Genomic DNA, 22,463 nt, shown 5'->3' with positions numbered 1-22,463 from the left:
CCAGCCAAACACTTCATATCTTGCACCTGAGAAGAAGAAAACAATGTCCATGAAGGCTGCAGAGAATGAAGGCAATCCTTGCACTGCTGTTTCTCGCCGACCCTACAGGGACAGGGTGATTCATTTGCTTGCTCTGAGGACGTACAAGAAGCCAGAGTTACTTGCCCGCTTGCAGAGAGATGGAGTCATGCAAAAGGACAAGGGTACCCTTGGAAAGATCCTCCAGCAGGTGAGATTGTGCCGTTTGTTCCAGCAATTTTTTCCACCACGTTGTTCTTTTGTCCTTAATTTATATTTCTTCCTTCAATCTTTCTATAAGAAACTTTTCTCTTTTTTAAATTCTCCCTGTTCCCCATGGCTGTTGTTGAATTATGCCAACATTAATATACCACATAAGAATACATCTTCTTCAGCTATGAACAATGTCCAGGGAGGATAATTCAAATGGATACAATTTTGGATGCACAGCCTTGCTTATCAAATGGATTCACAGACTGACTTCCCTTCCAACACAGCCTTAGTTCTGCTTTTAAGACATGAAATCCTCAATTTTTGGTATCTTTGTTACTCCTACATTTTTTCTATGCTGGGGGGACAGAGACATCAACACAGACCATCAGATGAACATCAGTGTTTATAATGTCTTCAAAGAAAGAGAAAGGCCAGATATGAAGGCATGGTGGTGCTGTGTTGATGAGGTATTTAATGTATTGTCGGGGTAAATAGAGAGAGACTTTTCCTGTCTTCATCTCAGCAAGATCTCTGAGGAGGTGACAGGTGATAAAATCTAAACCAGCACTATTCATGTCATTGGTCTTGAAGTATTACTACCTCATTTTAGCTTCTTGAGTAGACTTTGTATTTGTCTAGAGGGAGGGATGAACCTCATTTATTGTCAAAGGAATAGAGCAAGCCATGTGCACTGCCTTCTCACAACAGGACTTGTCAGGAATGAACCCTGGCTCTGCCATGTGAAGAGGGAGGGATACTGGGCCTGACAGCCTCTCCTTACACATTGCAGCACTAAATGTTGTTTTCAAAGCAACACTTGCCTGATATCAATAGACATACCTGGTTGTTTCAAGTCGGTGAAAGTTTGACATGGCTTGAAACTCATGTGATAGAGGAATAATTCATCTCTGTACCAAAGGACATTGTTTAGTTTGAGTTGGGTACTCACAAACAGCTGTCAGGACCAATTGGATTTCTCTAGTTTGCATAACACAACCATAATAGATGTTTCTTTTCTTGTATGTCTGCCTGTAGGTAGCCAACCTGAACCTAAAGGATAATTCCTTCAGTCTGAAGGAACACCTATTTCCAACCCTTCAGACTGATTGGCCTGGCTACACTGAAATCGATAGGGAGAATTTGAAGTTAATACTAGCTAGGTAAGTTCAGTCTTTAGAGGAAGGAAAAGAGACTTTTCAGAGGAAACACCCTGGGAAATGAAGCCGAGCTTGTTAGAATATGCTGAGTCAGCAGCAACCCATCACAGTCATGGAGTCCAACTCCTGGCCCTGCTCTGGACACCACAAGAATTACACCCTGTGCCCAAGAGTGTTGTCCAAACACCTCTTGAAGCCCTGCTGTAGTGACCACTGGCCAGGAGAGCCTGTTGCAGTGCTCTAGCACCTTCTGGGGCAAGAATGTTTTCCTGATATCCAGCTGAAAGCTCTCTCAACTCAGCCCCATGCAGTTTCCTTGAGTCCTGACACAGAAAGTCTGTTTTGTCGACAAGGAAAGAACTATGTCAGTTGATACTTAATCCTTGTAACCTGAAATGTTTGACCATCTTCCTAGCAAATCAGCTCCATCTCAGAAGCCCACCAGGACCAGCCAAGTGACATCTCCAGGGCCTTCTGAGAGAGATGCTCCAGCAAGACCTACTCAGGTATTGGGTGCATTTTTGCACATTCTTTGTTTTGTATTAATGTTCAGACCTCTGCTGATGGGGATAAAGCTGTGATGGGAATGTGCAAAACCAGGGCCAAAATATGCTGTGCCTCAGGCATTGTGACTGCTTGGATGGGAAGGTTGTGATCAGAAGAGAGGGTCCTGCAGGGCTGGAGCAGCACTGTCCTGAGCCAACTTTCTGCTCTGCCTGGACACTTGAGCTCAGCAGCCACTTTCCACTCTTTCCCTGGAGAAGGGCTCAAAGGGCTGGCTCTGCATGCATGACAAAACTGTGGTATTCCCTCACTCCCTTCTCAGCCTTAATTTCTCTCCTCCCTCACTCTGCCTGGGAACAGCATGGCTGTCCTGTTCTACTCCATCCTCAGCCCTCAAGTTTGCTGTGGGAGTGGGGAGCTTGTGGCCATGTGTTTTGTGGCTTGTGAGCCAGCACCTCTGAGAAGGTCCTTGGGAGGTGGTGAGAAATGATTGAAGGGCACTGAGGGAAAAGGAAGGGCTCATAAGTCAACACTTGTGAAAGTCTGCTGTACAAATCTAAGAAGTTTTGAACCAGCAGCTTTGAGTCTAAAGAGTGGAGTGGCTGCTTGAGTCAGGGCAATTCTACCTAAAAGCACCTAAAAAATTTCCTGACATGTGACTGATGTCTTTGCTCATCCTGATGACAATTCACAACCAACCACCACAGCCTGTACTCCTGGGTTGGGTGAATGAAGCACTGATCTTGTCTTTAACGGGTAAAACCCTAAACCAGCCAAGGGTGTCTTTAGTGCATCATGTAGGTGTGAGCGAGCAAGAACTGAGTCTTTTCCTGGTGTGTACAAGCAGGAATTGGGAGTTAGACAAAGCCAACTGGAGCTGATCCTGATCATAGAAGAATGAATGAATGAATGAAAGAATGAATGAATTAATTAATTACTTTGTTATTCTTGCAGAAACGCTCTCTGGCTTCTGACTTTACTGATCCTGTGATGAGCAAGAAGAGGCGAATTGGTCACCAGCAATTCACCAGTCACATCCAGCCAGCAGCTGCATGCCTCTCTTCTTCCTGGGTGCTACCTTCCACATCCCTTTCTACTTTGAACATGTCTCCAAGGGTCAGCTCCATTTCCCCCTGCGCCCATGAGGTGCGCCAGGAAGAAAATTTCCAGAGTTCTTGTGTCCCAGAGTGTGACATGCTGCAGAAGGAGGTCCCCAGTTCACATGGGAAGAAAAATGAATTGGGAAGGCTGAAGCAGTCCCATCCTTTGCATTTCGATGAAGGTATTAATATGCTGCTTCTCCTAAGTCCTCTCTGGAGAACTGTGGTGGAAAGATTTGGTTATGTAGAGAAGCTTCTGCCCAAATTGGAGCGCAAATGAGATCCTTTTCAAGTGTGCAGATGTTATTAAGAGTAAATGCAAAGTAGGGAGCTAGAAAAGAATAAGAGAAGAGAGGTGGGGCTTGGGGAAGAGAGAGAGATGTTAAGTATGAAGATGTCAGCACCACATGGATTCTCTGTCATCCAGCCAGTCTTTCTTCAGCCTTGGTCTTGTCGGTGATGGGTGTCCCCAAGTCCCTCTGGAGGTACCACCTTTATACTGCCCAGGATTTGAGTAGCCACAGATACAGATGGTCACAGATGTTCTTAGATCTTGGCCTGTAAGGGATGTAAGCTGTCCTTTCCTTTCCCACAGTCCCTCCAACAGAATTTCTGTCTGGTCTCCTAATTCCAAGTCTTCACCTCTGTTAGGTCAAGGCTTAGTGCATTTCTTCATGCCGTCTGTGCTTTTCTAAAATTCCTGTTCTGATGGCTTATCTTATGGGAACATCCTTCTTTGACTGTGCTCTGAAATAGTGAATTGTGTTCTTGCACGGTGTGAAAAGGGAGCTTGGAAACCTGGGACTGAAGACATGAAGGCACTGCTCTCTATTACTGCTCTACATTATCCCTCATGCACCGTCCTGAAAAATCAAGACTTTGTTTTCTGCCTTTGCATTACATTGTAAGTCTTGTTGTTTAAAAGACAGCAAGAGCAAAGCCCAGAATCTGTGCTGCTGGAACCTTATCTAAGACATCATTCAATTTTAGAACTTCTCCCTCTGTATTGGAAAACCAGTCAAGAAAAAGAAATGTGACCCATGGATTATTGTTGGGGAAACCTGCTAAAAATGAGGAGCCAGGAACTAGAAAGACATAGAGAAGGGATGTTTTCTTTTAGTTTGATTTCTAGTAAAAGTAACAGTTGACTGAGGCACCACTTTTTCCACCAGCAGGTTTTCAAGTCTGCATGTTGAAGACAGAAACCCATTACACATTGATTGCAGACTAGTTTGCTGAAATATGTAGATCAAATCTCAATGATTTCATCATTTTTCATTGAACTCAGCCTTTTCATGGGAACACCAAAAGCTACCAACCCTGGGCTGGGGTTCCTGAAGTTGTAGTTTGGGCTTTGCCAGGAGCTCCTCTGTATCTTAGCTGCAGAATTGCTCTCTTCAAAAGCTTTACAAGACTGAAGATGACATTTAAAAGCTAAACAGAAGGGCACAAAGAACACGTGACTTCTGATCCCAGGGACACACCCAGTAGGGCAGAGTTCAGTTGCTTTCTCTGTGTGTTGTCTCTTTTGGAAGTTGAATTTGCAAATCACTAGTTGCGTTTAGCCTGGAGGCATGTTCAGAGTGTGCAGATGCCTCTTGAGAGTGGTGGTGTGCTTGTAGGGACAGGTGCTTTGAGATGGTCTTTCCACATTTCTTCTGGACATACACACAATGCCAACAAACCTTGGGATGACTTTGGAAGGACTCCTGCTTGAATCTATAAATACATGAGCATTGTTCTTCAGGAGCCAGTTACAAAACCCTGAGCAGCTGGTGGGGGAAAATTCTGGATTGTGTTTCAAGTTGGGGCTTGGGCTGAAGCTTTTGTGTAGACTGAATCATGAGAGCAAATGCACTTTCAGGAATGAAATGCTCTCAGCAAAGCTGCTCTTACAAGTTGTATTGAACATACTGTGACTTTCCTGCAGACAAAAGTGCAGAAACTTTGCATCCACGCTTTATTTCATCCAAACCTCCGGTCACTGGAATGGGCAAGGAAATGGCAGTAAAAATATTGGATATGAAGAACTCCATCATTTTTCTCTATTTCTTGTTAGAACCTCCATGTTGGTCTGTCTCTTTCCCCCTCTGTCCCTCTCAGGCTGTTGTCTTTTGTGAAGCTGTATCTGTTGCTGCAAGACTTGAATGGTTGTGCAGATGCCACCTCATGCCCTCAAAACAGAAGAGCTGAGCTGGGCTTTATCCTGTGCTAGTGCAGAACCTGTAGAATAAAGTGGCCATGCCTTCTGTCTAAAGCTCAGAACTGGCTACTGTAGAGAATGTTATGTCTGCCCCATTATTGAGTTTTGTAGGGTTTGTTTTGTAGGGTTTCCTGAATAATTTCCTGTGAGAACAAAGCTCTGAAGGGCTTTTTCATGGCCATCCCGGAGGTCTGTTTTTGCTTTTTAAAGATCTCCTGGTGAAGAGTGTCCAAATTCTGCTTTTCTACAGGAGGGAGAAAAGAGACTTCCATTGTGTCCACATGGTCTGCAACAAACAACCAAGCTGACTACCTGAGGTGAGTGAAATAACAATTAAGCCTTGGCACTGGCAGTGGGGTGCCATGTGAAGCTGTTTACAGTATTGAAAGGATGATTTGGAGTAGGTTTTGCTGTATCTCCCAGGCTAAGAGCTGAGATGGACCCCGAGGTGGGTTTGTCCCGGACGGGCCCTCCCTTCCTGCAGTGCAGTTGCACAGGGTCAGCTGCAGCTCTGGTGCTGCATCCCCCCTGGGATTTGCAGAGCAGGAGGGCAGGGAGAAGTGTCTGTGTGTCTGTGTGTGTGTGTGTGGTATGAAAGGCTGGGAATGGCTCAGAGCTTCTGTCAGAGCACTGATGGTGGCAAGGGCAGTCAGGCCTCCTGCAGCCCTTGGGCTCTGGGGCAGCTGTGGCCTTTGGAGCAGGCGCGGCAGGGCCCTGGCTCACATTGGATACAGCCAGGGATGCTCCGTGGCAAGGCTCAGGGCAAGGCTGGCCCTGCAGGGGAGCAGCTGAGGGAGGCCTGTGCTAGGGCTCTTGCTAGGAAATGGCACTGGGCACATGGCACAAGTCCAGGCTTTTCTTTCTCTGGTACCTGCCAAAACCTGCAAAGATCTCTGTACTTTCCAGAACACACCAGCACACCAGGCAGCTGCATCTGGCCTGGGACACATACCTGGCACAAGCTGTTTTCTCTCTTGGTACCAAATTTCAGCGTGTGAAGTATTTACTGCTTGCAACAATTAATCTTAGGAGGCTTTGAAGGATTCATTTCCATGTGGAGGGAGTTTTTGTCCTCCAAGATAACCAGGTGTTCATGCCCAGAGGAGCAGAAGCAATGGTGTGTCAGTGCTGGGAAATGGTGTCTATCATTCTCATTGCCAATTCATCTTGGATTTATATCATGAGCTTTATAAACATCACTCATATTAATTGGAGGGGGAGGAGAATGAAGAAGATTTTTCTCCATGAAATATCCTTAAGCATTAATCAGTTTTGCCCCCCTTAGCAGCTGATGTGATTTGGGATTTTGTAGTTGTAATTTCAGACTCGTTTAGAGTGATGTTTTTTTTAATGGCTGAATTACAAGGGCCTCAGTTCAAGGCTCAGTTTTGTAACTGCTGTCCACTGGAAGAATCAAATATTTTTATTAGCTCTGCTTTGCTGTTAGATAGGGAGACATTAATGTAGCTCACAAGTCCAGCTCTGTGAAACCATATCCATAAAAGCAGTCCCTACCAAAAATGAATTACAAATGGATTTTCAAAAGCAAATGTAAACTTAAAAGCTTTTCCTATATAGAAAGAGAACATTATTTAGCAATGTTTCTTCTCTTCCTGAGGCTGTGGTCATTGTTGGTCCTTTGACATTTGAAATGATTGCCAGTATTTTCTAAATGTGTTCCACTTGTTAATGAAGAATACCTGTCCTATGTAAACTCTTAGTAATTAAGTGTCATAGAAATGTGGCAGATTTCTAGAGTCACCTGTCTACATTCTCTTCAAGCACATGAACTTGCATGTAGAAACTGTCAGAGCCAGAGCAACTGACTCGGAGCTTGGGGGTCAGTTTTGACATTTGCCACGTGCATGGTGTAAAACTAGACATGTACTTTATGGAATAGGAACACATTAGAATGTTCTCTTCGAGTTCTTTCAGAGAAAAATGATCTAATATTTTCCATTAGAAAATACATAGCCATAGTCTCCTTGGAGCAACGCCAGCACTACAAGGATGACTTTAATGCAGACTATGAGGAATACCAGGATTTACATACTCAGATTGTCAGGATCAACAGGAATTTCAGACGGTTTCATGAACAATGGAAGTCTCTGAATCGAGGCTCCAAAGTCTACCAGGTAAAGAAGGATTAAACTGTGAAGGCTGTGCTTCATCACAGCACTGTTTTGGATTCCCTGGAGCTGCTCATTGGGACAAATGGAAACGGCAGAATTGGCACATGTGCTCAGCCACTGCTTGGGCTGGGTCTGAGTTTTTGCAAGGCCCTGCCCACCATGTTTGAGGTGCTTATGAAGAAACAGGAAGGTGAGATGTGTCCCAAGCAGAGCCTCAGAGCATGTGCTCCTTGTGATCCCTATTGAGAGGCTTAATTGTAGATTTTGGGTGATGCTGGGAGTTGGGGATTTGTTTTTGCAAGCGTCCCAGAAGAGAGGTGGCCCACAGAGAAGAGAATCTCTAGAGTCAAACTGAGATTATTTTTACAGTTTACCTAGGTTTACATTTTATGGTGGTAGCGAAACTTTCTTTATTTTTTTTTTCCTGGAAGATGCTGCTTCATCAAATCCTCTCAGATTATCAGCAGTTACAAGAGGTATGTGTGAGACCAGACCTGCAGGGCCATGGTTACTGCTGAGTCTGGCTCAAGGCTTTTATAAATCAAAAGACATCAGATTCTAAATTCTGCAGAGCTGTTTGCATGCCCTAATTTTCTTTTTCTTCCTCCTTCACAGGGTAGCCCCAGCTACTCTGAAATTAAGAGCAGGTGCCGATTCCTCCACAAAAAGCTGTCCCATATTCACAGACAAATATCTGAATTTGACAAACAATTATTGGAGTCCTGGCACCAGACATCTGCTCCAGCCTCAAAAATCAGTGATCTCTGGATTTTTATTTGAACTAGAAGAATAGGCTTTTAGGATTATTTAAGTTAGCACTGAACAGTTAAGTTAGCACATAGCACTGAGCAGATGATTATTTGTTAAAAATGTAGGATTAGTTCAAAGAAGTTTAGGAAGTTTTAGATGTTGAAGGAAGTTAGTTTTGAACTTTTACAATAAAGAAATTTCACTGTTGATAACTCTATCTCTCATTGTTTATACAGCCTTTGGAGTGGCTTTCTTCTGGTCAATTCTTTTCTTCAAGCCTTAGGTATATCCATGGAAATAAACTTTTTCAGTAGAGGGTAGACGCCCAGTACCTCTACTATGAGGCTATGCACAGGTTAAGAGGATATTGTAGTAAACTGAAGTTTTTTATGATAGGTATAGGGGTGTTTTTGATCTGTATTTTAATTTTAACTCTTTACCTTATTTTGTCAAAGGTATAAAAGTTTGGGCAAAGCCCTTCCCCAAATCACCTTATTTTGGACGGTTACACAGGAATTCCTATGGGCTGCACCAAGATGTCAGTTGAAGCACCTCCTCCTTGTAGACCTTGGTTTGACCTTGTCAGTGAGCCAAGGAATATGGAGATCTTGGCAAGTGTTTTGTAAAAGTCATTTACAAGAGTTGCAGAGAAGATACTTCAGCAGGTTTTAAAGAGAAACCAGGTGAATGTGTCAATATGGAGACACTGTTCAATTGTTCTTTCAAAAAATGTCTGGCCCAACTAGATTTTGCAGAGAAACACAGCTATTGTTTCCTGCACAGACCTATGGGGACTTGGAAGTCCAGCCATTTTCCTAATTCTCCTGTTGTTAATATATTCAGCTGACACTGTGGAGTTTTGACCAGCAATGCCATTAACATTCTTTTGGGCAAGGATAAAAAAATGACTGAGGGAAGAAAATATATGATAAGAGTCAAATGGGGCTGTGAATGCCCCTTTCTTCCTTGGAGAGTATTTTAGAACTTCCTCAGTTGTCTCCATGCCAACACAGTTAAGTCCCCATAACTGAGATATCTTGCTGCATTTTGTGATTGAACAGCTGAGCTGTTGCTGCCCTTTGTTCTCCTTCCAGTGAAGTTCAAGCAAATGTCACCTCTTAAATCCTGAGATTTGTATCCTTTTTTGCCTGGGGCCAGGGCTGCTCCTACACCTCTGGAGTGCAACAGCACAAGGAATTCTGCCACAGGGGCCTTGGGGTGAATTCTGCTGGGGAGCCTGCCCTTGGCTTGCTGACTGCTGCTGTTTAGAACCACATGCAAGAGTGTTGCTGTCAAGAGTGAGCTGGGACTGAGAATTTTTCATGGTTACCCCTTCATGACTTCTCACTCCTTACATGGCAATTCTTCTAACCAATTCTATACAGCATAAAGGAGTCATATTTTCATGCTTTTACAAGTGTAAGTTTCAAATTCTCATTTGCCTTTATTTTCCCACCTACATCTTCATATGTTGTGGCTGGCTTCCTTTGTGGAAGTTCTACCAATGCACTTATCCCATCCCCTTTTATTGCAGCAGCAGTGCTTAGGAGTACTTGAAATGCTCATTTCCACTTTAAGTGCCTTGTTGCTTTGCTTTCTGACATAGACACAGTCCCCAGGTTGATGAGGTATGTACCTGACCTCCAGAGTCATCAGGGATGCTCACACCAGAAAGCTGTTTGAAGATGAGAGTAGTTTTCCCAAAGATGAGAGCACTTTTCCCAAAGGTGATACACACAGACTGAAATTATCATTTCCTATCACATTTGTGATAGGATTGTAACTTGGGAAGATCTTCCACCGAGCATTTCATATGGGCTCCCTTTTTTCTTTAGAAGCCACTTGAATTCTGATCCTCAATAGTGCAAGGAAAAATGCTTTTGGCCACATCCCAGTGGTTTCTTTGCAAATTTTATTCATGTGTCTTTTTAGACTCTGATTTGTTCTCTCATCTTGCTGCTGGGGTAAGACCTCCATAGGTTACATCCCATGGAACTGGGAGTGTTCTGTACAGATTTTGTCCAATTTCAGCTATGAAATGACAATCTCCACCTGCTGACATTCTGAGCTGTGTGTATAGAGTGGCAATGTAAGCTAACAAAGACTATAAAGCATCCTGTGGTTTGAAACTTGACAAAAAGCCCCAGATGGAAAGCAGAGAGAGATTATCCAGACTCTCAGTGTTCCTTCCTGTTGCAGCTGATTTTTCCTTATGCCAGCTCTTTTAATGTTCATAATTCTTCAACATTTCTTTGAAAAGACAGCTTTGAGCTCATGTGTGCAGAGCTTCCCAGAAGCCTTTGAAAAAAGCCAAAGGGCAATTCACAAGTGCATGGCTCTTTCCAACCCAATCTTGTCATTTTAATGAGGAGCTTTGTGTGCAGGTTATTGGAGCCTTGGTGCCAGTAACCCCTCTAGAATGGAACTGGTTTTCCTTCTGACAAGAGTGCAGAAACTCATGCAAACTTTGTGCCTCTAGATTCAGACTTTATGAGCCCTGTGATGAGCAAATGTCCTGGGTTGACTTTATGATGCTTGCATCCCCAGTTGTTTGTTCTCTTTGGGTTGGCTATTAAGTTCTGCAACTTGAAGACCGGTTCCAAGAGTGAAGGGGGAGTGAAGAGGTGCACAGTTTGTCATCAGGGACTGCACTTGCTCCCCCACATTCCTACACACAGACTGTGTTGTCTGCAGTGGACAGCAGGGGAGAGCTCTCCTTTGCTGTTACTTCCTTTTTGACTAGCTGAGGCAGAGAAATTCCCTGGTCTGTGGTTCATTTCCATTTTCTCAGTATTGTTGGAAGCTGCTCTGGACTGGAAAACTCAGAAGAGCAGCAGGATCTGGCACCTGTGGCACAGAATGCCTGGCCTGGGCTGTGGCATTTCCCAGCTCTGAAGGGACTGAGAACAGCCTGAGTGAGCCAGGCTGCACCCCACAAAAGGGACTCTGCTGAATTTGTCATCTCATTTGTCAGAGCAGAGAGAGGTTTTGTTGTTTAGTGTTCTTCATTTTTGTGCTGGGGACTGCTTTGCCTGTTAAATAAACAGATTTTTTTCCACTTCATTCTTTTCCCAAACCAGTTGCAGGAGGGGCCAAACCAAAACTTGGTCAATCTTACTGAAACCTCTCTTTCGCCATCTGTATTAACATTGACAGTAGTTTGACTAACAGAATGGAGGTGACATGAGACAATTTATTATAACCTGTAAACAAATTTCCATGGGGTTTTTATTAGACTTCTTTTTTTTTTTCAGTTAGTTATGGTGATATATTTTGGTTTGGGGTTTTTATATTTCTGTAAGGCTTAAATGTGTCCTAAAGTTCTTGTGCATTCTGGAGGCTGCACGGTGCCCTCTGTGGGAATTTGCTTGTCTATACACAAGCTCAGAGACCAGCATGTGTCAACTCAGGCTGAGCACAAAGCAAGCACAGGAGCAGTCTGCAAGGTGTTCTGTAACAATGGGCATTTTTAGCTGTTATCCAGTGTGTAAGAACTACATACCCTCTGCCTCAGATTCTCCTCATATTGCACACTGTTCTTGTTCTGTATGATGCAGCTCTCTTCAATTCTCTTACACGGTATCTTCTCAAAAATTCACATGATGTTTGCTAAAAGAATTCTGCCCCAGCTGAAAAGCACAAGGTACACTATGCTCTGAGCAATAGCAGTAGATAAATGGACATACACAGACTTCAGGGGCAGAAGTGGCATTAAATCTGTGACAACATGTAGGAGTAAAAACACAGAAATCCACAAATAGTTGCACAGCCCACACATCTCCCCTTGGTTCTGCAGAATGGCATCAAACAACGCACAGGGATCCAGACCACGAACTGGTGCTGCACTTGCTTGTCAGTGGGCAGAGCTGTGGGAGGCAGGAATTAAAGGAGATTCTGGACCAGGAAGAAGAAAGGGAAAGACAGCTTCCAGCTGGAGACAGACTAGAACTGCTCTGCTGACCCAAGCAGAACAGGGAACAAGTTTTAAATTAGTTGGAAGGAAGAGTTTTGCAAAAGGAAACCAGGCTATGTAGGCATTAGTGTTCTTTCCACAGCACACAGAGTTTAGAGCAGGAAGATACATCAGATAAAAACATTCCTGCAAACTCTTAGAAAAAAATCCTTTATGGATAGTTATTTCACAAATATGTCCATGTAGGAATGAAAAACCTGCACAGCTACATGTGTCATTAAGAAGGATACTCTGTAGATTCTCACATTAACATTTGCATAATTATCTCTGAAACTTGCCAACATTTAAAGATATTTTTTTCTCCTGTTGCCTTTTCAAAACATACAAAATGTAATGAAATTCTCTTTTTGAACTGAAGACTTCTGCATGCCAAAGCAAGCCATGATTTGCTTGCTCCTAATCATCTTTTCCCTGTCTCTTAGAGGCACTGCTGCATAAATTGTTTATGCAAACTTGAAACAGTTCATGAGTGACTCTGAAGATAAAAGTATTGAGCCAGTCTCAATGGAATTCATGTCCTCTGCCTCTTAAAGCTGAAAGAATGTACTTATTACATGTGAGAATTAAGTCTTGATACCTAGTAAATAGGAATAAATGAAATATACTGACTAGAGCATCATGTGACAAAGGATGATTACATTTTAGTCTTATTTGAGCAAATTAGTGATCCAAGAGAGAAAGGACTGCTCAATTATAGCAGAGAAAGTAGGTTAAAAAAATGTCTATGTGTGGTGCAGTTGGAGTCAAACATTAAGTGCGTGGGTTTTGAAGTTGGGAAGTGATTCTGTATCAGATGACTTTAACACAACATTACTAAATGCATGATATTCAAACACATTGGCAACAAATAGCATGATGTAAGAAATTTTGGTATTCCTTACATTGAAGGCTGGATGGGGAGAAGGAAGGCATGGAGTTTCCAGGAGTGTGCAAATCAAGCACTTCATTCTGGATCACTATGGAATCTCCATTAAGCAACAATACTAAGTGGAGGGCTCTTAATCCATTTAATATTTTACTAAAATTCAGTGAAACATACTATTTTGGTGTGTAAAAACTTTGATGTGGAAAACAGGAGTGTGCTGAGAGAATTTAAAGTCTGGCCCAAAGAGTGGTCAGAATTTCAAGTCTGGCCCCCCGTTAAATAAAAATCAGAGTCTAAAACTTTTCAAATTAAATGACCCTGTATGAAGTAGGAAACACAAATCCTTCCCTTGAACATTTAATGGCTTGTTCTAGCTCATTCCTGAAAAAGGTAGGCAAAGAAGACCCCACAGGAATCAAAGGAGCAGAAGGGTACATCCCTAGAAGGCAGCTGTAGCTCTGCAATAACTTGGGAATTAGAGAGACATCAGTGAGCCAATTTTGAGTCAAACTATTAGTGAAGAAGCCTGTCCCAAAGAGATGACAGCTTTTCTCAAGGAAGTTGAGCAGCAGGATATCATGGCACATGTGGCTGGCAGGTATAAAGGAAACAGGGTGGGAAATTTGTGGAAATTCACCCTGAGATTCACTGATCACAGCAGGATGAAGAACCCATTTTATCAGACTCTGGGCCTCAGTAAGAAATGAAGAAGCCTCTGTTTCTTATATTAGGCCCTGTTGTCCATTGTCAGGTGGTAGCAGCTGCTCAGCAGAAGTCTCTGCTTTAACTTCAGCTCATCACACCTGGGGGCAGCCCTAGAAGTGCTCCACACCTCAGCTGGTGCCAGAGCACAGGGACACCCAGACACCCTCTTTAGACCCTTGTGTGCCATTAACTAAAGGCATCTCCCCAAACCAAGCTATCCAATTCAGCACTTAGCACAGAATATGTCACTGCCAGGGAAGTTAGCATGTAAGAATTCAGAGAAAAATGCAATCATGAAATGTATTGGGGATTCAATATAACGCAGGATAAATTCAAATTTTGGTACTTACCTTCATAAATGAGCATATATACTAGCTGTTTTCTCTGGAGTGTACTTCAAGAGTGTGCACTTTCCATAGCAGTAACATTCTTCACTTCATGCATTCATAGCCACCAGAGCTCTCACACAACTTGTTGTTTCTCTTAAGTGTAAGGAAGGCCTTAGTTCAAATGAACCGTGCTGCTTCCTCCAAAAGATACCAAATTATGGCAATAATACATGCAAAGTCATAGGTTCTTTAAGGCAGGCCACTGGTATCTAAAATAAGGATGGTTTACATGTAGCATCATATGCACATAAGGTAACAATCAATTTTCTTATGTTTGAGAAAAATATGTTTTGTGCTCCCAGAAAGTACACAGTCAAATAAAGCCAAACTCAGATACAAATGCTTTCTTCACCATGAAAATGGCCAAACAAAGAATAGCTGCCAGTGATACATTTCCTACGGCCCTGTTTGCCCCAGGTGTGGATACAACCAGCGTCTGAGCTGCTCAGATCATTCTGGCCCGTTGATCCGAGCCTGTCCCAGAGTGTCACCAACAAGGGCATGGAAGTTCAGCGTCCCGTGCTCTATGCCCCGTGCTCCTCTCTGGGCTCCTGAGAGCTCCTCCAGGGACAGGATAAACCCCCGCCAGTGGGGACCAGCTCCTGCTGTGTCACCAGGCAGCCTCGGATGGTGCTGGGGCAGCAGCCCATGCAGGGCTCGCTCAGCGTCAGCCCCGGGCACTGTGGGCAGTGCTGCATTCTCAGCAAAGCTCTGCTGCAGGCTTTGCAGAAGTGTGGGTGTTCTGTTGGATTGATCCCTGCAATCCCCAAATTCAGAGCCCGCAGCAAAGTCCAGCTGGCTGTGAGTGATCTTCCCATTTGTCCCGTGGCCTTTTTGGGAATGCTGCCAAGGAGCCTGATGTCTCTTCTCCCCACCTGGAGGCATCAGCACATGCCAGGGACCTGTCAGTGGCACCAGGGTTAATCACAGTTCCTAGACTACTGCAAACAGGGTGGTGTCAAAACATGCATTCGCTAATTCCTCTGTGCTAATGCCTGTGCCCAGCAGGAAGAGTGCAACATCTGTGAAAAGCTCCTGCACATCCACAGCAGCCTCAGTATCTGTGTTGGTAGAAGCATTGCAGAAAAGTGTGCTTGTGAATTCTCAGCCAGTCTGATAAGCCTTTCAAGGGTTTCAATCGATCAATCAACTGATCAATCAATCAATATTTTTATGGTTTTAAAAAAAAAGCAATTAGTGGGAGCATTTAAAGCAATTAAATTACATAACGTTCATATATCCCAAATTAATATTATCATGAGAATTGTGGGGGAGACAAATTCCTCACAAACTAGCACAGCTGTCTTTAGAAACACCTTACAGGTAATGTTACAACACAACCAATAATTCATGTTTTCTTTGCAGGTTGCATTAAACACAGCCTACAAACATGTGTAACAGGAAATCATTGTAGGCAGAGTTCTTAGGTAACCAACTGCAGCAAAGGCCTGTTGTACCTGTCTCTGTAGCTCTCTTACCTCGTGTCTCAGTCTTCAAGTTGCAATAAACAACTGAATGATCCCAGCAACTCTGAGTCCTTCCTCTTATCATCCTGAATGGATGGGCAAAAGTGGCATTAAACAATACAAACAACTCTTCCATTCTATCATAACTTAAACCTCAGAAGTTTGGATTTTGTGTCTTGTAGGGCAAGCAGATGTACCAAACACACAGGAGAACATGATTTGAGATGATGCTGTTTGGTCTGGTATGCTCAAGAGCTGCTTTCCCAAGGAACTGATGGATAATCCCTCTCTAAACCTCAAGAACTGCAGAATGAGTAAAGCCTGAATGGACAAACTTGCATTTCACGTGGTACCTGGTAATCCGCATAGACTCGGATTAGTGTTGGATAAAGCAGGTAAAGGATACTGGAAAAACATCCTCTCCTGATGTGATCTGTGATTTCCAGGTAAGAGAAAAGTCAGTTTTCAGAAGACAAAAAGGATGTTTACATTGAGGAATTCCCTAGACCTGCCTGAGAAGGTTGCCCTTCAGGGAAGGCAATGAAGCAATAGACAGATCAAAAAGAAATTTAGCTTAAAATTGAGAATAATAACACAGAAACACATGTTTCAAATATTAACCCATTTTATACACCTAAGGGCTACAACTCAGTATCTTTTAATTCAACTTGTACAAGTTTTCAATCATTTTTTTTCACATTTACTTTTAAGTGGGACTGTACAAATAATGTCAGGAAAAACATGAAGTACACTTAATGCTGACTAAAGCAGGATGTTAAATACAGGCAGAATCAAATACTGTCAAACTATGTCAAGTATTTTCTGAAGCAATCTGAAGTCTGCTGAGAAGTCACTGACTGAAAGGAATAGTATCAAAAAACCAGAATAAGTGTAGAAAAGACAGGGCTGGTATAGGAGAACAAGTAGGGTGTGGAACACAGAGCCCAGTTGGTCGAGACATTCTGGCTTTGGTCAGGTACAGACCATGGAATAAGAAAGCACAGATATGAAGCAAAGAGCTTCATGTGCAGCTATCAGGTTTTTTGGAATTATGTGCTTTTGTAAGGCTGCCAAGTAATGCGAACAATAGGCTGATTCTGTAACTGGGGGGACATTCTGGCCTGGGGATGTGACTGCTTGGGGCTGCAACAGTCTAGAAGGCTGACCTGAGAGAACAATACATTACTTCAGTGACTGCAGTGACTTCAAGAACTTCAGTAACTTCAATGACTTCAATGTCTTCAATTCTGATTTCAACTCTGATTTCAACTTCAAATCTGACTTCTTTCTGCTTGGACTTTGGCTTCTTGCTTGGATTACTTTTTGTACCCCTCCTTTGCAGTCCCATCTCTCAGTCATGCAGCAGACTGGCTATCACATCTTTAATAAATATCCATGTAGAAGTGCCTTATATTATGATCAAAAGTTTGTTCAGTTGAGGTGAGTGAAAGGATTCTTGCTGACTGCAGTGGGTTGGAAACCGCATACTTTGAGAGAAGATCACAGAGAAAAGATTGAAGTGATCAGCATATCCTTTGTATTCAGTCTCTGTTTTCTCCAGTCTAAATGAGATACATACTCATAAATCACAACCATTCTTCTGTTCTCTTTAAGTCTTAGTTTGGTATTCCAGATGGCTCTTGAAATTAAATTGGCTTTCTGGAAAGCAATTTGCTATTCTTCTAGTAGTCACACAAGTAGAGACAACAAGGGTTGAAAGCTCAGAGTAAAGAGTCAAAAAGCAAATTTGCATGGGTTATTTTGTGGTTTTCTATTGCTACATCACATACATATGTGAACTTCTCCTAATGTGAGTTTTGCTATCATCATTCATAAATATCACAGTGATTCAGCAAAGGGATTATTTTATTTCCAAAGTCAGTGCCCTTCAAGAAGCTGTCTTCTCACCAATGGAGACCTCAACAAAGCTTCTTGGATTTCTCCTGGGAGTTAACAGCAGATGTGCCAGCGGAGCACCTCTGCAGCTCCAAACATCTCCTGCAGCCCCTTATGCCTCAGTGCTGAGCTAGATTTATTTATATACATATTTTATATGAATTGATTTCTATATTTATTTCTCTATTTCTCTTTCTATTTCTATTTCCATATCTATTTCTACAGAAAGAATATGAGCAGCTCATCTCAACCTCATCAGCTCATCTCCTGTACCCAAGACACTTGTCCTGCACCCCATGTCTTAGGGGTGCAGGTGTGTATGGGAGACCCATTTCCTTCTGGAGCAGCAAATGAGGCACAACAGATCCCACAGGGAAGATTCAGTGGATCAAAAGGCCCACTTTAAGGCACCTGAAGCAAGGATGAGATCTCCACCAGCCCTAAAGGCAGTTTGGACACCCAGCTCCCCTGGAGGCACAGGTACGTGGGAAACTAAAGGACAACCCTGAATGATGAACTATCTAACTGTAGTACACCTCAATTTTCCCTGGGGAAATAAGGAATGCAAAGAACATGCAGTCCTATTAGAGAAACTTCATGGAGCTGTCTGAGAGTGTTTGATAGCATTTTGAAAGGTAGAGGCCATTTTTTATTTGCCTATCCAAAAGGGCTTTTGTGTTCCACAGCTTTTGTGTCATATCCGTAGGTCCTTTATGGACATTTTGTATTTAAAACGGTTCCAGAGGGCTGTGCTGAGACCACGGAATTAAATTCTAGATATCTGGTTATCACAGGTTTGACAAGCCTTCATATACAACCGTGGAGGAGCCCAGAAGAGTAAAGACAAAAATGGAAGTCAAAGTGATTCTGGGTTTAGATGGCTTAAAATAATAAGAGGGGAAGAAGATGAAAGCTTTTTTATTATTACTTTTCCTAGATGGAAAGCATAAATTCTGGGATCTAAAATTTCTCTTACAATCCACAGCTGCACTGTCCTTTTACGAAAAGCACAAATATTAGCTGATAGAATAAATCACGCCGCACATGGATAATCAAGAAATTTTATAATGTGGTCTAAACAAGAACCAATCTTTAAGATTGAATTACATTGCTGCTGCCTCAGCAACTGCCAGATGAATGAGTACAATAATCAACTAGGTCGGAAACTGACTTTTTCTGCCTTTCAAAACAGGATACAGTGATACCGGCCACTTGTGTTTATAATTCTGCATCATGTGTTTTAATTGTCATTTTATGATTTCTTACAATATCTGTCAATCAGGTTTTCTTCTACTGGCCCATTTTCTGCTTTATAGCCCTGGCTATTTCTGAGATTTGTTTTGCTCTCAGCAAATCTGCTGGCAGACAGCAAATCAGACCTATGTTTTCTTGCAATGTTCAAGAGCTCCTGAGAATACCTGACACTGGCAATCTCTGTCATTCACAATGCTTTCTGACCCTTCAGTGCCAAATCAAGTGACACTGCTTCAATACTGCAAGCTGCAGCAATGAGTTTATCTTTTAAATCTGTGGGCTGAGACTAAAATGATCAGCATGAATTATTCGGCAACATAAAAGAAGTGATGAGTTTTCAATCACTATACATTTAATCCATATAAAGCACATTTTAAGTATAATTAAGATGAGCTAGATAAGCTCTTTTTATTGTTATCAAATGAAGTTTTCATCTTCGGCACCCAGGTCTCTTATCTCCATCATTTATGAGATCTTCATATTAACTGCTCTACAATATCCCAAAGATACTTTGTGCAATGCTCCTGTTAATAATGTCTATTGTTTACCATTCACAAAGTGACAATTTTGTTTCTCTTCAGCAAGAAAGAATTAAAATTATTATTTGAACGATCCTAAATCAAACTTCATCAAACTTGTCAATTTTTTAACCAATTAATTTTGGAAAGGACAGTAGTATTTCTCTTCCTGATTTTACTAAGAAAGAACAAAACACGAGGCTAGCAAAAACTGTAGATGAGATCTTGTTTATGTAGAGCATTTCTTCAGCTGATACTTCATACCTGTACATATATACGTTGTATTTAGATTATAGTGTATTTTCCTAAGGGCTTACAAACTGATGTAAAATACCTATCAGGTCATTGCTTTAAAAGATTTGCTCTCTTGCCTTCTTTTAACAGCTTTGTTCCTGAGAACCATGGGTAATTGTAAATGATAAAGAAATTGCATGGTATCAATTAGTCCAGTGGGTTACTGGCATTAAAATCAAAATCAAAAATATACACACGCCTTGTTTACTGGGAAGAAGGAGAACAAAAGAGAAATCGAGATTTTGATACCTGGACATTAATCAGATTTCGTGGAAATATTGCACAGATTGAAAGAGAATTTGGATTCAATTCTAAACCAGCCCTGCAATTCTCACCCTTAACTGCTTTAGCAAAATGCCTTGATACTAGAGGTTCCTTAGAAAATAAGTTGAACTAAAGTTCTATGGAACCATGCTGTTGTAAAACCTTTCTTAAATTTGCCCTTTCTTCACAGAGAAGCATGAATGTTCTAGAAATCTGCTAAAGGAGAGAAGACATGGTTCTAAATGCTGAGCACTACCTTTTGAAACACCCAGGGTACATAATGCAGAGATAGCCTAGAAAGTAAAAAATCAGTATTAACAGTGGGGCAACAAGCGCTGAAGTCTTATCATTGATCCCATTTATAATCAGGTCTGCTCTTGGCAGTGGATTTGAGCTCCAAAAGCCAAGCAGAGCCTGCAGGATGGGCAACTGATCTGTAACTGCAGTTCCAGGAGGGGTCCCGTTGGCAGCTCAGGAACAACTCCCTTGTCCATCAGCAATGTGCCCGCTCCTCCTGCGTGCTGCCAGTCCTTCCCTTGCAGTGCCAGCAGGAGCTGCTCCCTGCCACCGGCCAGCTCCTTAGCCTGGAGTGCCTTCCAGTGCTGGCAGTCCAAGCTCCCTCTTGCCTTGAGCCAAACACGTGCCTGCACCTTGGGCTGGCTTTGCCAGGTCTCTTTTTCCAAGCGGCTGACTCCCAGGCTTCTGCCCAAGCCCAGGGACATTGGTTATTTCCATCACCAGGTAGTTTTACACCATGAACCATTTTGATTTTAGTCAGGAGGTGAATCATTACAATTCTGGTGTTTTCTTGTTCCCAATGTCCTGTTAAGACCAAGAATGAGCTGTTCCCACAGCTTAGTTGGTGGCTATTCCTACACCATTTTATTCCACACTGCATGACTAAAGAAAAGCTATCCTTGTCCTTCCTGTGTTCCAGCTCACTGAGTACTTCCTACATGTGTGTGTATATATATATATATATATATTTGTATATATGGATGTCTGCGTATAAAGAACCAAACATCAATGGAATGACCTGAAAATCCACAGAGCACAAGCTCTGTGCCCAGTGGAGTCCTGGAGTTTCCTCAGCAGGCTTTGCAGGGAGTTCTTGGTTGAACGTGTGCCTCTGCTGCCATCCCAAATCTGCCCTTTCCTTGCCCAGCCTGAGTGCACGTGGGACTTGTGCTGGGCATGGCTGGAGATTTTCACAATCAAAATCCTCCAGCACCATCGCCTTTACACCTGCTCATTGCTTTGGACAGCACAAATCACACAACACCCATCTCAGCCGACAAATGTCATTTCTTGCACATTGCTACAGCCACACTGCTGATCGACAAACACACAAGAATATTGATTTCAGCTGAAAAATAGAGTTTTTTACAAATTGTGACACCCATGCTGACAATACAGAACGACACCAATCTCTGTTAAGGTCAAAAAAAGGAATTTATTACAGAAGTACAACGCTATGGAAATATATACAAATACTAACTGCAGTTAACAAAAAGATTAATTTATTGCCAACATCTACAACAACTCACTATACACAAAGATCAATTAAGTGTTGAACAACCTAATTTATTACATACTACTACAAGTGTACAGGCCATATAGAAATACAAATATATGCATTCCCTCTCTAAATAGGTAAAACTCTACCATTCTACAACTCCATACACATTGAAATAGAACTCAATTAATACATATATACATATAACGATACACAGATGTAAAGATAGATTAAATATTACATATTAAATACAATATAGATAATCAGATATATAAAGAACCCTATCTATAAATTTAAAAATATCCATGTGCCAAGCTAAATAGCCATATAACTGCACCAGTACAAATACAGAGCTCTTCAATTGGATACACATGTAAATAGAATGACATCCAGAAATTGATTATTATACATCTAAAAATAAAACATATAGACCTATGCAAATAACAATATACCTATTTAAAACACCATCTTCCTATAACTGCATCTAAACAAATAGATACATATGTACAGAGAAATGTATACAAAGGAAACAGACCTAAAAGTAGACCGAACACCATACATGTCTACTTAGACACATATATACACTTATATGTAATTACAAACATATATGCATGTATATGCATACATATATGCATAGCATAGGTCCATCAATATAACAACAGACGTATAAATATAATGCTATACAAATAGAAACCCATATATGCATATTTCCATATAAAAATCGCTGCCTATGTGCAAGTCCATCTGTCTTGAACAAGGACGCTGAGCAGAGGATTCCAGCAGCCCCAGCTCCAAAGCCTCTCCCTCGGTCTCCTCGGCCCGTGCAGAGCAGCTCTCCTGGACAGGGACAGCACATGGCACATCTGGGAAGCAAAGGGAACACGGAGTCAGGATCAGGCCCTTTCCCTTGGCAGCACCTGCCCTTCCATCGGGGAAGCGAAGAGAAAACCTCAGCACCTCCCCAGGAAGGTTGGAAGAAAAAGCAGGCCCAGCGGGCCAGGCTGTGGTGAGCGCAGCCGCGGCGGGACTGTCCCACAGCCCCCGGCAGCCCGGCACAGCCGGCACAGCTCCCGGGCCCTGCCGGCACAGCTGCCTTGCCCAAGGACAGCCCCTGTGCCGGCCGGGGCAGCTGCGCTGAGCAGCCCCAGCACGGGCAGGGCCCGCTCCTGCCCCGCCGGGCAGTGCCCACGGCCACAGCCCACGGCACCCTCACCCCCACCCTGCCTCCCCGGCCCTGTGCCCTCAC

At 42.7% G+C, this 22,463-nt stretch overlaps 1 protein-coding gene across 1 annotated transcript; it reads left to right on the top strand.

Annotated features, from left to right (window-relative positions):
• Positions 1-91: 91 nt before the first annotated feature.
• LOC134056899 (RNA polymerase II elongation factor ELL2-like) lies at positions 92-8,107 on the top strand (the record flags this gene model as incomplete). Its single annotated transcript, XM_062513856.1, has 4 exons — positions 92-229; positions 1,267-1,391; positions 7,159-7,330; positions 7,916-8,107. Coding segments are annotated over 4 exons (627 nt in total), but the record flags the coding sequence as incomplete, so codon positions are not given.
• Positions 8,108-22,463: the final 14,356 nt, after the last annotated feature.

Source organism: Cinclus cinclus, chromosome Z (assembly GCF_963662255.1).
Source record: "Cinclus cinclus chromosome Z, bCinCin1.1, whole genome shotgun sequence".
Lineage (NCBI taxonomy): Eukaryota > Metazoa > Chordata > Aves > Passeriformes > Cinclidae > Cinclus > Cinclus cinclus.
This window is presented reverse-complemented; position numbering and strand designations above follow the sequence as displayed.